General features: G+C 48.3%; 1 protein-coding gene across 1 annotated transcript in view; it reads right to left on the bottom strand.

Annotated features, from left to right (window-relative positions):
* Positions 1-949: 949 nt before the first annotated feature.
* ADAMTS12 (ADAM metallopeptidase with thrombospondin type 1 motif 12) overlaps positions 950-14,378 on the bottom strand; it is a 131,781-nt gene continuing 118,352 nt past the window's right edge. The window contains exons 20-24 of the mRNA XM_083702560.1: positions 9,107-9,259; positions 7,104-7,277; positions 4,851-5,004; positions 2,026-2,428; positions 950-1,848 (exon numbers count right to left, since the gene is read on the bottom strand). Coding sequence (XP_083558686.1) covers positions 2,268-2,428; positions 4,851-5,004; positions 7,104-7,277; positions 9,107-9,259 — 642 coding nt within the window. The 3' untranslated portion in view covers positions 950-1,848; positions 2,026-2,267. The remainder of the gene's footprint in view (positions 1,849-2,025; positions 2,429-4,850; positions 5,005-7,103; positions 7,278-9,106; positions 9,260-14,378) is intronic.

The raw sequence follows: 14,378 nt of genomic DNA, 5'->3' as shown, positions 1-14,378 counted from the left end.
TTCAGGGATCTCCAATTGTGGGGGCCTGTTGCCAAGGGGAAGAGAATCAGCAGCTAGTGATGGGGCAGGGGAGAGGCAGGTACAGTACCTGTTCATTCCCTGCCCATGCCTTTCTGTTCAGTGATTTCGTTCAGTGTTTCAGCTCAGTTATTCCACTCAGTGAGTGTCAAAATCTGGCTGTGCTCTGATGTTTAAAGACAGTTTGATGTTTAAAGGCAGAAGTTTAAAGATTATTTGCAGAAACACTGTAAAATTAAGGAATGCTAGAGGGATGTTGGTTTTCAGCTAAGTGGTTTTCAGCTGTAATGCTTAAGAGATAGAAAATAAGGATTTGAAATAAGCGAAAGATCTAATGGTGAGGACTTGCTGAACAAACAATTCTGAACTGGAATATAAGAAAGGGTGGTATGAGGAGGTCTGGAAAGTAAGGTAAAAGAAAATATGTAAATGGAATTTATACATGTTCTTTTTGTTTTTTCTTGTTTTTAAATTGTTTTAAATTTTTTGTATTTTTGTATTTTTTCTTCTTTTTTCTGTTATCATGTATTAACCCTGAAAATTTAAATAAATATTTTAAAAAAAGGCTTAGCTATGTGTATTGTCCAAAGTGCCTTGAGGTGCTAAGGTACCAAAGTTTTTCTCTTGTTAAAAATGATTGGGAAAAGCCTCACTATCTGCCGCTTGATTCCTGGAGAACAGGACACTACATAAATGTGAAATATTATTATACAGATAGCTTTAGGGAACCAGGTCTTCTCAACGCAGGAATGCACAAGGGCTCCAACTCCACCGGCTGGTATCCATGCCACTTTCTGCACATGGCAGCCTTCACGTGACGGTGTCATTCGAAGTGGCCATCTATCTGCATCTTGTTTGAGCACATCTAACCTCGGTCTCACGCACACAGATGCCCTTTCATGCAGAAACCCAATTACAGCTCTTGCCAGCATCAAAGAAGCAGATATACTTTTTATTCTCACGAGGGGGTTATAAAACATCCTGTACTTTACAAACTGAAGCCGCTTTAGAAAAATACATCACGTAACTCTCAAAAAAGCAATATGGCAGGCATTGCACAGCAACGCCTTGCCCAAAGGATAAGTTCCAGAGCAGGTGTAGATTTAGAAATACATCAGTGAGTCCATTCTACAGAAGTTTTTAGGCACCATGCAAGTTTTAGCACCGTGGTGGTATAATAGCACCGTATTTAAAGACCAAAACAAAAATTGCTCAAGTCCCTTAGAGGTATATGTGTCGATTAAGCTGCTGTACAGGTAATAAGAACATGACAAACCTCACCCTGGACAGGATTTCCAATGATCTCCAGGTAAGGTAGGTTTGTTTTGATGCCTTTATTTTCCAAACTTCCCTTTGAGGCGTAATCTCCCCACATGGAACTCCAGAACTAACAAGGTGGCAATTTATGGAAAATAACTGGGTTCATAGGTGTACTGTGAGCAAGATTATGATGACAACTCTTTAGCATCTTGGGGCACTTTCAGCATAGCTCCAAAAGCATTTTTGATGTGTTTTTTTAAAGAGAGGTGGGAAAGGAGGCCGGAAAGAGGGAAATAAACAGGGAAGGTGAAAAGCATATAATGCAGAACAGACAGTACAATAAGTGAACCCGACGTTGCAAATCAGGACAAAGGGTTCAGACGATCTTTGGATTTGGAGACGGTTCAAATCCACCACATTATAGCTCCATGGCGGGAGTGGCAGTGTAGCTCTCTAGCAGGAGTGGGGAGGCTGTGGCCCTTCAGGCAGTTGTGGCTCATCTGCTGGGGCAGAGTTGCAGTGCTAGCATCCTGTTGCCTGCACAGCCCTGCCCTCTTTGCTGCCATATCCCTCTCCCACTCAGTGGCATAGCGTGGGTTGTCAGCACCCGGGGCAAGGCAAGTAATTTGCAACCCCTAACTCGTGGATTTGCGCCCCCTAACCCGTGGATTTGCGCCCCCCATCCCTAATCCCCAGATGTTGCGCCCAGTGCGGCCGGCCCCCCCTGCACCCCCCACGCTACGCCACTGCTCCCACTTGGTAAGCCACAGCGCCACCACTGCTGGGAAGCTAGCATTGCAGCTCCACCCCACTAGGTTTTGGCTTTTCGGCTTTGGACTACAACTCCCATCAGTCCTGACCTTTGGCCATGTTGGCTGGGGCAGGCGCCCACCGGCCTCTGGGATGCTACAGCTTCCCTATCCCCTGTTGGATCACGTTCTTCCGTTTCACATTCTGATTTAGCAGTCCTAGTTCTCAGTCATGCAGTTTCAGGCATGGGTCGCTTTTCGAGGTCCTGTTGCGTTAGCATCCCCGGGTATCTTGCAAGTGGCGCAGCACTGATTCCTCACCGATAGCATGGAACATTTCCCAAGATCCCTCACTCTCTCGCAGAAATTCGCCGACAGTCTGTCCTTGCCGCAAGGCAAACCTGTAGTGAAGAAACACACCCACACACATTCGTAAAAGGAAACAGCAGTAGCTTTTGGTGCCTACAGAGTTAGGATAACACTATAGGACATCAGAGAGAGGCAGAAGGAAAGAAATTGACTGCATAACCATATGTTTGCTTGCTTGGAAGTAAGTCTCATAGTGTTCACTGGGGCTTCTTGTCCTAGGAAGTGTGCTTAGGGTTGCAGACTAAGTGTGCTGTTAATTACTGAAAGCATTGGTGGTGAACTTGTGGCACACTATTATTTTTGTTTTTTATTGAATTTATATACCGCCCTAAACACAGGGGTCTCAGGGCAGTTCACAGAATAAAATCAAGATATAAAACCACAAAGTACCTAATAAAAAGAAAAACAGCAACCCAATACCCCCCCCCCCAAAAAAAAAACACATTTTAAAAGGGCATAGGATGTAAATCGGAACAACCAAAGGCCTGGTAAAAGAGGAATGTTTTGTCTGGCACCAAAGGCCTGGTAAAAGAGGAATGTTTTGTCTGGCACTCATGTTGTCACCCTCCAAACCTCTCTAGAGGTTGTCAGACTCCCATCAGCTCTAGCTAGCACGGCAACAGTTAGGGATGAAGGGATCTGTCATCCAACGTTATTTGGAGAGTTGCAGGCTCCCCATCCCTGACCAAAGTTTTAGTCACTGACTATAGTGATTGGGTGGGTTGGGGCTGTAGCTCAGTGGCTGTTGTTTAGTTGTTTAGTCGTGTCCGACTCTTCGTGACCCCATGGACCAGAGCTCAGAGGTAGAGCATCTGTTTTGCACAGTTTTGCACACAGAACATCCTAAGTTCAATCCTCGGCTCACCTGTTGCCCCTCTCTTTCCAGGCATAGGTTTGCACTTTAAAGCTCCATGTCCAAGTGCGCGCTCTCTCTCTCTCCCTCCCTCTCTCTCTCTCTCTCTGTGTGTGTGTGCCCTTGAGCTTTCCCTATGGCAACCTGCTCTTTACTGCTCAATCGGAAAGAACGTCAATTCATGTTCTCAGTGGATTGCTGTTTGCTCCAATTCAGCTTTAAAGAGTGGATTTTTGTGGGGGAAGCTCTGGAGGGGATGGGGGAAGGATGTGTGGTGTTTTACCAATGTGTACATGTGTTCTACGGGGGGGGGGGCAGGATGAAGCACCCCACCCCCCACAGAATTGTGACACAATTATATGTACTATAGAACCAAACGCGCTCCTTTTTGTAAATTTTACTTTGGAAAGGCATTGCATAAGGAAAAAGAAACAAGAGCCTTAGTCATCAGATGTAGAAAAATGAGGGAGATCAACATATGGACTTATGTATATCCCACATATCTAAAAATACAATAAGTATGGAGCATATATCAGCATTATCTGAGCATTCATGCATATCATATGTCTATACAAAAATGAGCAATATTTTCCAGAAAGTCATTGTAGAGTTTTTCTTGACTTCTTCCCTTCTGCATGTTTGCCCTGATCCAGCTTTAGGAAGCTGCCTCTCACTGATCCTACCTCTACCACTAGCCTTATCTAAACCAGGGTTTCTCAAACTTGGCTCTCCAGCTGTTTTTGGACTACAATTCCCACCATCCCTGACCACTGGTCCTGCTAGCTAGGGATGATGGGAGCTGTAGTCCAACAATAGCCGGGGACCCCAGTTTGGGAAACCCTGGTCTAAATTGTCAGGCAGTGACTCCAGGGTTTCAGCCAGGAGTCTTTCTCAGCCCTACCGGAAGAAAACAGGGATTGAACCAAGGAGCTTCTGCATAAAGATCATGTTTTCTGCCGCTCAGCTAAGGCACGCTTCTCCTGGAAGACATGCATTCCTGTCTGGCTAGCTGTATCAGATGGTGGATAGAAGATTCACAGTCATGTTATGCATGCATCCACTGAAAGCACTGGGCTGCAGACAGATAACATTTCCACCCAATCTAATGTGCCGATGAATACCTGATTCATGCCTGCTGTTTTTTTATCCAGAAAACCATGCATCTGAAGAATCCTGCTTTGGTTCATGAACTGTGATATCATGCTTGCTAGTCTAATCATGTCTGCATTGTTCGAGCCCCTTAATAGCCAGGTTCAGGAGCATCATTCCGCAGCTCTAATTATTATTCCTCATTAGTCTGTAGTATGACCCTAAGACCCGTGTCAGTGCCACAATAGAGCAATGGCAGGCATTTAAATTTCAAATCAGTTTTGGTCCGGAGACAAGGGGACAGCCCTTCTGCACCCTTCTGAACCTCTCTTGGGAATTGAAACTAATATACGGTCGACGTGCACCTAGCTATTGTTCAGTGGTGTTGACCCAGGTCTTAAGATGCGGTCCTCGAGATATTTGTCAGCTAAACAGGGACTGAGCAAATGAAGCAGCAGCTGGTTGTGCGGAAGGCGGCTCCTTTGTATTTGTTGCTGTTGAGAGACACCCACCTCTGCTACCAACGCATTCTCGAAGGTTGCATTTCCGAGAACCCACAGGCTTGGACTTCTGCTCACAGTGGCTCTGGGCATGAGCGGTGTTGTCTTCCACGTTGACACACTTCACCACTCTTTGCTGAATGCCTCCTCCGCATGAAACAGTACACTGGAAGACATTTGGCATTACTGTTGAGGTTGTTATTTTACCATGAGGTCCCAGGGGAGGTTGCAACAATAAATGTACCATTGTTATTTTATTTGTTCAATTTATATTTATCAAAAGATCCCCGGGCAGTGTACATCTTTAAGAACACATCTTATGGAGAGGACTTCCAGTTTTTATATCAGGATCATATTTCCAAAAGATAAACTCCCTGCTGAGGAAATGCCTTTGGGGCTCAACAACACCGAGAATATCCTTGCTGAGAATGCAGTTAAAAATTTTAAATGGCGGTTTCGGAATTCCAAACTTGGAACTATATCATTATGCTTATTTACTGTCATGTATTAAATACTGGAAACTCACTGTTGGTAATAACTTTCTGATGTGGGCACCTTAGAATATTGCCTATACAGCAGCTTTGGTGGGCTGGTCAATACTAGGATCAAAATACTTGAAATCTCAGGTGACTCTAGAAACAACTAAGTCAATTAGGAAGATATGGAACATATTGTCTAATAAAAATAAACTTGACCCATACTCGCATGCCAAAGTCACCTTGTAGGGAAATCCTATACTGTATTAAAAATTACTGAAAGGATGGTAATATGGAAAAACTGGATGGGAACACCTGTTTTGACTCTGGACCAACTGAAAGATGAGGAAGATGAGTATTGCAGATATACTGTTTTAAGACAAAAATATTATCTATCAGATGGGGCCCAGTGGCAATTATACAACTTTAAAATATCAATGACTTCCCTTCTTCTCTTTCTGTGGTTCATTTTACATAGCATAAATCCCTGCAGCTTTTTATATAAACTAAACCATTCAGTAATCCATTATTACTTCCATCAAAACTTATTTATACTGTTGAATTTATCTTAATGCTGCCAGCGTTTTCAAGTGTACAAAATTTCCCACCATATATTCAATAAACATATTCCAATCTTCTTTAAATGAATGTTCTTCTTGTTCTCTTGTTCTACACGTTAGATCTGCAAACTGTGCATATTCCAGCAGTTTAAGTTGCCTACAAAAAATACTGGCATGCAAAAAGAAATTACTGGCCTGCTAAGAGGTTAGTCGCCTGCATTTCTGCATTGGATGTGGTGGAAGGAAGGCACCTTCTTCACTTGGGGGGGGGGGGAAGCTTGCAGGGGAGGGGCAAAATGATGCATCATGCCCCATTCACGGTCATGATCATTTCTTTCTCAGTGTTGGGGTATGAGGTTGTGCATGCTAAATTTCTCTTTTCAAACAGTACAGGCCCTTTTTCATCCGGCCAGCCTTCCAAATCTGGCCGGCTCTTTTCATCTCTCCTGCCTCGTATATAAGCATGGTGGTTTTAAAAGGTTGGTGGCAATACCACTGGTGCCACGCAGGCCTGGGATTGATGGGTTGTTGAGCTGTTGGGGGTGGCAGCTCTGGAAAACTCAAGCTGTGGCTCAGGCAGCTTTGGGTCAAAAATGAGCTGGCTGCCCCAAGAGGAACTGAAGAGCTATTCGGTGATAGCTGGGCACCTTCTGCTGAGATTAAATGCACATAATGTTGCGGCACATCACAGTGGTGGCCCTTGTTGTTGTTGTTTAGTCATGTCTGACTCTTCTTGACCCCATGGACCAGAGCACGCCAGGCACTCCTGTCTTCCACTGCCTCCTGCAGTTTGGTCAGACTCATGCTGGTAGCTTCGAAAACACTATCCAACCATCTCGTCCTCTGTTGTCCCCTTCTCCTTCTGCCCTCCATCTTTCCCAACATCAGGGTCTTTTCCAGGGAGTCTTCTCTTCTCATGATGTGGCCAAAGTATTGGAACCTCAGCTTCAGGATCTGTCCTTCCAGTGAGCACTCAGGGCTGATTTCCTTCAGAATGGAGAGGTTTGATCTTCTTGCAGTCCATGGGACACTCCAGAGTCTCCTCCAGCACCATAATTCAAAAGCATCAATTCTTTGGCGATCAGCCTTCTTTATGATCCAGCTCTCACTTCCATACATCACTACTGGGAAAACCATAGCTTTAACTATACGGACCTTTGTTGGCAAGGTGGTGGCCCTAATTAGCAGTTAATAATTCAGCTTAATAGCTTGCCGTAGAGGCAACCTACCTCCTTCCAGGGGTGCGCCCACCACTCATAGCAGGGCTCTACGTTACAGCTGACGTTCAGCTGTGGCTTGCGTCCTGCAAACTGGCAGTGAAACGGCCTCAGGGTTCTGTTGCTACGAACATCAAGGCAAAGGACACTGCGGGTCTTGAAACCGCCTCCGCAGTTGGAGGAGCACTGAAGGAAAAAGGAGAAGAAGGAGATGGTCTCTGCAGTGTCAGAGAGCCCTGGCAGGGATCTGCAGGCAACTGCACTACAGGCCTAGTGTGATGGAGGAAGTGTAGGGAAACTTAGGTCCAAATCCAGTAGCAATTGTTCTGCTTTCCTGGTTTCCCAATGTTGGGGTCACTGCTGCTTACCAACAGGGTGAGGTAGCAGGGAGGGCAGCGCAGTGCTGGCACAATGGTGGGCACATCTCAATAACAGGCAGTGTTAGGAAGCCAGGTAAGCAGTACAGCCCTTCCAAGAGAAATATTCAAAATCCCCAATTGGCATGAAGTTGCATGAAGTTCCCCAAGTGAACTTGGGCCGGTTACCATCTCGCGGGCTGCTTCCGGACAGGCAGCTTCTAGCAATATCCAGCTATTGCTCTTCTACTGTAAGCTACAAGGGAATCTGCAATGGGTTTCCCACACTATCAGGAGTGAAGTAAAAGATAAAGGACCCCTGGACCATTAAGTCCAGTCAAAGACGACTATGGGGTTGCGGTGCTCATCTCGCTTTCAGGCCAAGGGAGCCGGCGTTTGTCTGCAGACAGCTTTCCGGGTTATGTGGCCAGCATGACTAAACCGCTTCTGGCACAATGGGACACCGTGATGGAAACCGGAGTGCACAGAAACGTTGTTTACGTTCCCGCCGCAGTGGTACCTATTTATCTATTTGCACTGGCGACAATAAACGTCCCTAAAATAAAACAATAAACGTTCATAAAAACGGCAAAAGTACCGTATTTTTTCATCTATAAGACACCCCCATGTATAGGATGACCTCTATTTTTTGAGCCCCAAATTAAGAAATAAATATTTTAAACATGCCGTATATAAGATAACCACCAATTTTAAACTTTTAAAAATTGGGGGGAAACATAGTCTTATACACAGAAAAATACGGTAGTTTCTTTCCCCAATAGGTTTTATCTTAAACAACTCCAGATGCAATAGACTACGAGTGCAGTAGTCATTGTATCACCACCCTGTTCATTGTTTTATTATTTCATATGAAAGGCAACTTCCTCTAAAAAATTGTTTTGGGCGCTATCTCTCTTCCCGTTGGAATTTTATCCAGCCCCCACCTCTGTGAGACTGGAAAAGGAAAATATGATACGGGGCCCAAAACTTAGATCAAGGAAGGAAAACTTTTCAGTTCTTTCAACAACACTGATCCTGCCTCAGAAAGTAGACTACCAAAGTTTCCACACTTAATATTCCTGGCTTGTCATAATCAGATAGTGCCTTGGACCAGCTTCCTGGAATAATAATAAAAATAAGCAATGTTTTGTGATGAGAAAAACAGCTGCAATTTGAATAATCAAGAAAATGGTATTTTTTATATAATATTTTTTTTTGGCTCATAAGAAAGTGAGTCCATTTAAAAATAATTGGTATGATGGGGGCTGCTGTTACAGAAAAGCATCTGTATCAAAATTAGATGCGTAATTGGATTCATGATCCTGACCTGCAATCTTTTTTGATTAAGCCTCCCTTTCCACTTTATTCCTTAATGATATAAGCATCACTCACATTGGCCCCGAAAAGCTGGGATTTGTCTGGGATAAAGCAAGGCTGCAATATGGATTTGCACAAAATTACCTGCCAGTTTTTGTTAATGCTTTTAGCAAAGAGCACCATACTACCAGGAACTTTTCAGCAATTTTGGTTCTCTGAATTCGGGTCGGATAGTTTGCCATCTTGAAGCCCCTTCCAGTTCTAAAAGCCAGATTAGCTAACATCATAATAATTTTCAAAGACCCTGGAAACTGGAAAGACTCGTTTCCAAAGCACTATTACTTTGCTCCAGTCCTCTGCTTTCCACTGGGCACAAGGGCGCACGTAACACCTCCTTGCTGGATCAGGCTTTCTCATGTGCCGGCAATCGGATTCATTCTTGGTGCTGCATTCCACCACTCTCCAAAAAGCCCCTACACCACACGTGGTGGAGCACTGCAAAAACAAAACAGAAATAAAGGGCTTTTGAGACTTGATGTTTTTAATCGCATTTGTCAGGGTTTCAGGGACAGAGAGCGAGGGGGAGGGGTCCCAGGGTGACGAGGAAGAGGACGACGATGACCCGAGGTTGTCAGTGAGTCCGTCAAGTGAATCCGAGGATTCCCAAAAGGGAGCCCCCCTGGTCAGGCCAAGGGGCAGTAGAGAGGGAAGCAGTCAGAAGCAGGGGAACGAAGAGGGAATCCCCAGTGGGGGTTGGAGATCGGGACCGGCCTCTCCGTCGGAACAGAGTGAAGGGGGTGGAGTTACCAGTGTGTCAGAAGGAGCAGAACAGGGAGCAGAGAGGGGAAGGAGTTCGGAGCAGAACGTCCTGCAGGAAGGGGAGGAGTGTAGTACTGAGAGTAGCGTAACGGTCGAAAGGAAGGTCAGAGGCAACGTACGCGCGCCAAGTTCAAATGTGGAGGCGCGCGGAAATGAGGAGAGCCCTGAGGAGGAGCCTGGTCCCAAAGCACGAAGGAGGGGGGAGCAGGCATCAGAAGACTCAGCCTCGGGGGAGTCCCGAAGGGAGGGAGCACAGGGGGGCAGGAAGACCCTGCGGAAAAGGAAGGAGAGGAAAAGGTGGAGCAGTACAAGCCTCTTAAGCTGGTGCAGGGGCGGGACTGACTCAGAGGGGACTTCAAACATCTAAGGGTAACAGATGCTGAGCCACGGAGCTTGGATGTAACGACAACAATGTTCTTCAATAAAACCTTTTGTATATAACTTGGACTGGATTTTGGTCTCTTGTGAGCTGGGACCTCGGGTGGCTCTGACAGTAAGTCCCCTCCCAAAGAACGCAAATTTTTTTTTTGCAAAGCTCACAAACGGTGATAGCCATGAGTGCGGAGGATCAGCTGACAGCACTGCGAACTACAGTTTCCGAACTCACCGCTGCAGTCCTTGCGTCTCAGAAGAAGCATGACGAAATGGAGAAGCGCTGCCAGGACCTGCAAACAAGGTGGGAGCGTGCAAACAGGGAAGGGTTCCCAGGGTCCAGATCAGAGGGCATTGGACTTGGAAGGCGGGGGGGCAGCCTAGTCACCCACTTCGATGGGAACCTGAAGCACTACCCCAGTTTCAGAGCAGACGTTTTGTATGCATTACACTTGCTTCGTCATGACTTTAAAGATGAGGAGGAGAAAGTGGGGTTTATTGTTTCTCACTTGCATGGGCCGGCCAGAGACTGGTTGCGCAATTTGTGGCGTGAAGATGGCCCTGCCCGCCGCGATTCTGATGAATTCATTAAAGCGATGGATGCCTGCTTCCAGTCAACCGTAGATTTGGATCTTGCACGCAGGGAGATATTTGGACTGCGGCAAGGCAAAGCCACTGTGCATCAGTACCATTCCAGATTTTTTGCTTTACTGACTGCGTTACGCTGGGAGAAAGACTGCACACCTGTGAGGGATTTGTTCTGGGAGGGTCTCAGCGGTCCCATAAAGGACGAACTTGCCAGGGGAGACAGACCTCAGACCCTGGAGCAGGTGGTGCAGAGGGCTCTGGCGATTGGCATACGTCACGAGGGACGTCCTTGGCACAATGAGGAAGAACGTCAGGTGCGTCCACCAGCGAGGACGTCTTCTTTCATCCCCAGGGAGTTCAGTCAGTCACATCCCTCGCCGCTGGGGAGGCAGGGGGAGGAGCCGATGGAACTTGGTGGTGCTAAGGCTCAAGCAACAGCCAGAGCCCCAGTTTCCGGTGCATTAAAGGAGAAGCCTCCTAGAGGGACCAGGAAGTGTTACATCTGCGATAGTGCACTGCACATGGCGAAAGAGTGCCCCCAGAGGCTCCAGAAACACACTGCAGCTTTAGCGACGGTAGCTGCAGAAGTGATCCAGGAAGAGGAACCTCAGGGAAACGACAATGCCTGGCTGCAAGCAGAATTGCTGGGGCTCAGCCAGGCGAATTTGTAGAACAGTCCCCAGCGTCTTTGCAACCCACAGACCCTTTACCACCCAAGCCAGCGGTGCAGCTCACTGCAACACTTCAGTTGCCAAATGGGACCACCCTAGAAGTGCCCCTCACGATCGATTCGGGGAGCAATGCCGATTTCGTGGGGATGCAATTCGTCAAGCAGCATCGCATAGCGCTTCTGCCCGCCACAACGCCTCTGAACGTAGTCACGGTGGATGGCAGGAAATTGCTAGGAGGGCAAGTTGTGCAACAGACACCTCCCATGGTGATGCGGATAGGAGATCACTGAGAAGTCATTAGCTTCAATGTCACCCAACTGTCTGACACGCCTATAGTATTAGGCATGAGTTGGCTGGAGAAACACAGTCCTGCTGTAGCGTGGTACCAACGCCAGATCACCTTTTGCTCATCGTACTGTGCTCAGAATTGCATCCAGTCCTGCCAGGAGGAGGGGGCTGAGCACCAGCTGCGACTTGGCATGGTGCAGGCAGTACCTAGCAAGTACGAAGGGTTCCTGGAGGTTTTCTGCGAGAAGGAAGCTGACCAGTTGCCGCCCCACAGACCTTATGATTGTGCCATCGACCTGGTGCCGGGGGCGCAGTTGCCGACTGCAAAACTGTATTCCATGTCTGAGGACGAGATGCAAGAGCTCAGGGAGTTCATAGAGCACAATTTGAAGCGTGGATTCATCCGGGAATCGAAAGCAGTGGGGGGCAGTCCTGTGTTCTTTGTAAAGAAGAGGGACACGCCCCAAAAAAGACTCATTGTGGATTACAGGTTCATAAACAGTATGACCAAGCCCAAGGCCTTCCCCATGCCCAAGATAGATGATCTCCTAGCAACCGTGAGGAAGGGGAAGATCTTCACCAAATTGGATCTGCGTGGAGCGTATAACCTCATACGCATCCGGGAGGGCGATGAGTGGAAAACGGCCATGTTCACGCCTCTGGGCACGTATGAATACAGAGTTATGCCGTTTGGTCTCCAAAATGGATCTCACGTATTCCAAGCCTTTATGCATCACGTGCTAGCGGGACTCCTCTACAAGAAATGTGTGTGTTTCCTCGACGACATCCTGATCTTTTCGGAGACGGAAGAGGCCCACGAGAGGGACGTAAAGGAAGTCCTGCAAAGACTACGGGAGAACAGGCTCTACGCCAAGTTAGAGAAGTGCCAGTTTGATGTGACGGAGGTGGATTTCCTGGGCTACAAGCTGTCCGACAAGGGGCTCGCCATGGACAGCGTCAAGGTCCGCGCGGTGTTGGACTGGAAGAGCCCACGCAATCGGAAGGAAGTCCAGAGATTCGTCGGCTTCGCCAACTTCTACCGCAAATTCATCAGAGGTTTTGCAAAGGAGACAGCAGCGATCACGGACACTCTGAGTTCCAAGAAGAAGAGGTTCGTGTGGACGGAACAGGCGGAGCGCTCTTTTCGGAAGCTTAAAAGCCTTTTCGCCTCCGAGGAGCAACTGCTGCACGTGAATCCAGGCAGGCCCATGCGAGTGGAGACCGACGCGTCAGACAGGGCGGTTGGAGCTGTACTCCTGCAAGAAGATCCACATGGAAACTGGAGACCCGGTGCCTTTTACTCCCGAAAGCTCAGCAAGGCGGAGCAAAACTACACCATATGGGACAGGGAGCTGTTAGCCATTCACGCAGCTTTCAAAGCGTGGCGACACTTCCTCATAGGAGCCAAGCACACAGTACAGGTCCGCACGGATCACAAGAACCTAGAGTATTGGCGCACGGCGAAGCTCCAAAGCCAGAGACACATGCGCTGGGCGGAATTCTTCGCGGATTTCGACTTTCGGATAGAGTACATCCCAGGAGATTCCAACGTTATAGCCGATGCGCTATCCAGGAAACCGCAATATCTCGATGAAGCGGTGCCAGTAGCAGCCAAGCACATTTTCGCACCGCAGGCGTGGTCGTGCGCTGCCATCGCAGTAGATCTGGACGCGGTGCGACGCGCGTTGCAAGTGGATCAGTTCGCACAGTCCAAAATGGAGGAGTTGCGCAGAGGTGTGCAGAGTGGAGAAGAGTTCCAACTGCGCGACGGACTGCTAACTCGCAAAGGTGCCCTCTACGTGCCAAGCGACGAGCTTCGCGCAAAGGTTCTGCAGCAGTTGCACGACGCCCCCAGTGCTGGCCACTTCGGTAAGGAGAAGACAATAGAACTGGTGGCAAGGGACTTTTGGTGGCCCCGGATGCGCGGAGAGGTAGCGGATTACGTCGCCAGGTGTGACACTTGTCAGAGGTTCAAGCCAGTACACCAGAAGCCAGCGGGGCTGTTGGAACCGCTGGAAACGCCACAGCAACCGTGGGAGAGGGTAGCCCTGGACTTCGTTACTGACCTGCCCAGCTCCAGAGGGAAGACAGCGGTACTGGTGGTTGTGGACCTGTTCACCAAGATGGCGCACTTCATTCCGTGCGCAAAGGTGGCGACGGCGGAGCAGACTGCCAAACTCTTCATTGATCACGTGTTCAAGGTGCATGGGCTGCCGCAGTCCATCCTGTCCGACAGGGGGCGCCAGTTTGTTTCCAATTTTTGGCAGAAGCTTTTAGGTATCCTGAACGTCAAGATCAACCTTACGTCGGCGAGACACCCACAGACCAACGGCCAAGCTGAGAGGGTCAACGCGATCATGCAGCAGTACCTGAGATGTTACGCCAATCAGCGACCCGCAGCTTGGGTGGACTACCTGCCGATGGCAGAGTTTGCCTATAACAACACGAAGCACGCGTCCACGGGGGTGACGCCGTTCTTCGCGAACAACGGTCGGCATCCCAGAACCTTCCCGGGGTTCGGGGCACCGAGAGAGGGGGTGCCGCAAGAAGCCGACCAGTTTGCAGCGGAGCTGCAGGAGGTGCACGAAGAGTTGCGGAGACATTTGGAGCTGGCCAAGCAAGCATATAAGGTGCAGGCAGACAAAAACAGGAGAGCGGGGGAGGAGATCCAGGTGGGGGACTGGGTGTGGTTAGCCGCCCAAGCCATGCCAGCCAAGTCGTTGGCCAAGAAGAAGCTAGGGCACAGGCAGTTAGGGCCGTACCAAGTGGAGGCTAAGATCAACCCTGTAGCCTTTCGACTAGCCCTCCCCGAAGGTTCCAGAGTGCATCCGGTATTTCATAGGTCGGTGCTCACCCCCTACAAGGCACCGCACAGG

This window comes from Podarcis gaigeae, assembly GCF_964106915.1.
Source record: "Podarcis gaigeae genome assembly, chromosome: 11".
NCBI classification, from domain to species: domain Eukaryota; kingdom Metazoa; phylum Chordata; class Lepidosauria; order Squamata; family Lacertidae; genus Podarcis; species Podarcis gaigeae.
The sequence above is the reverse complement of the archived record's forward strand: the minus strand, read 5'-3'. Positions and strand labels throughout refer to the sequence as shown.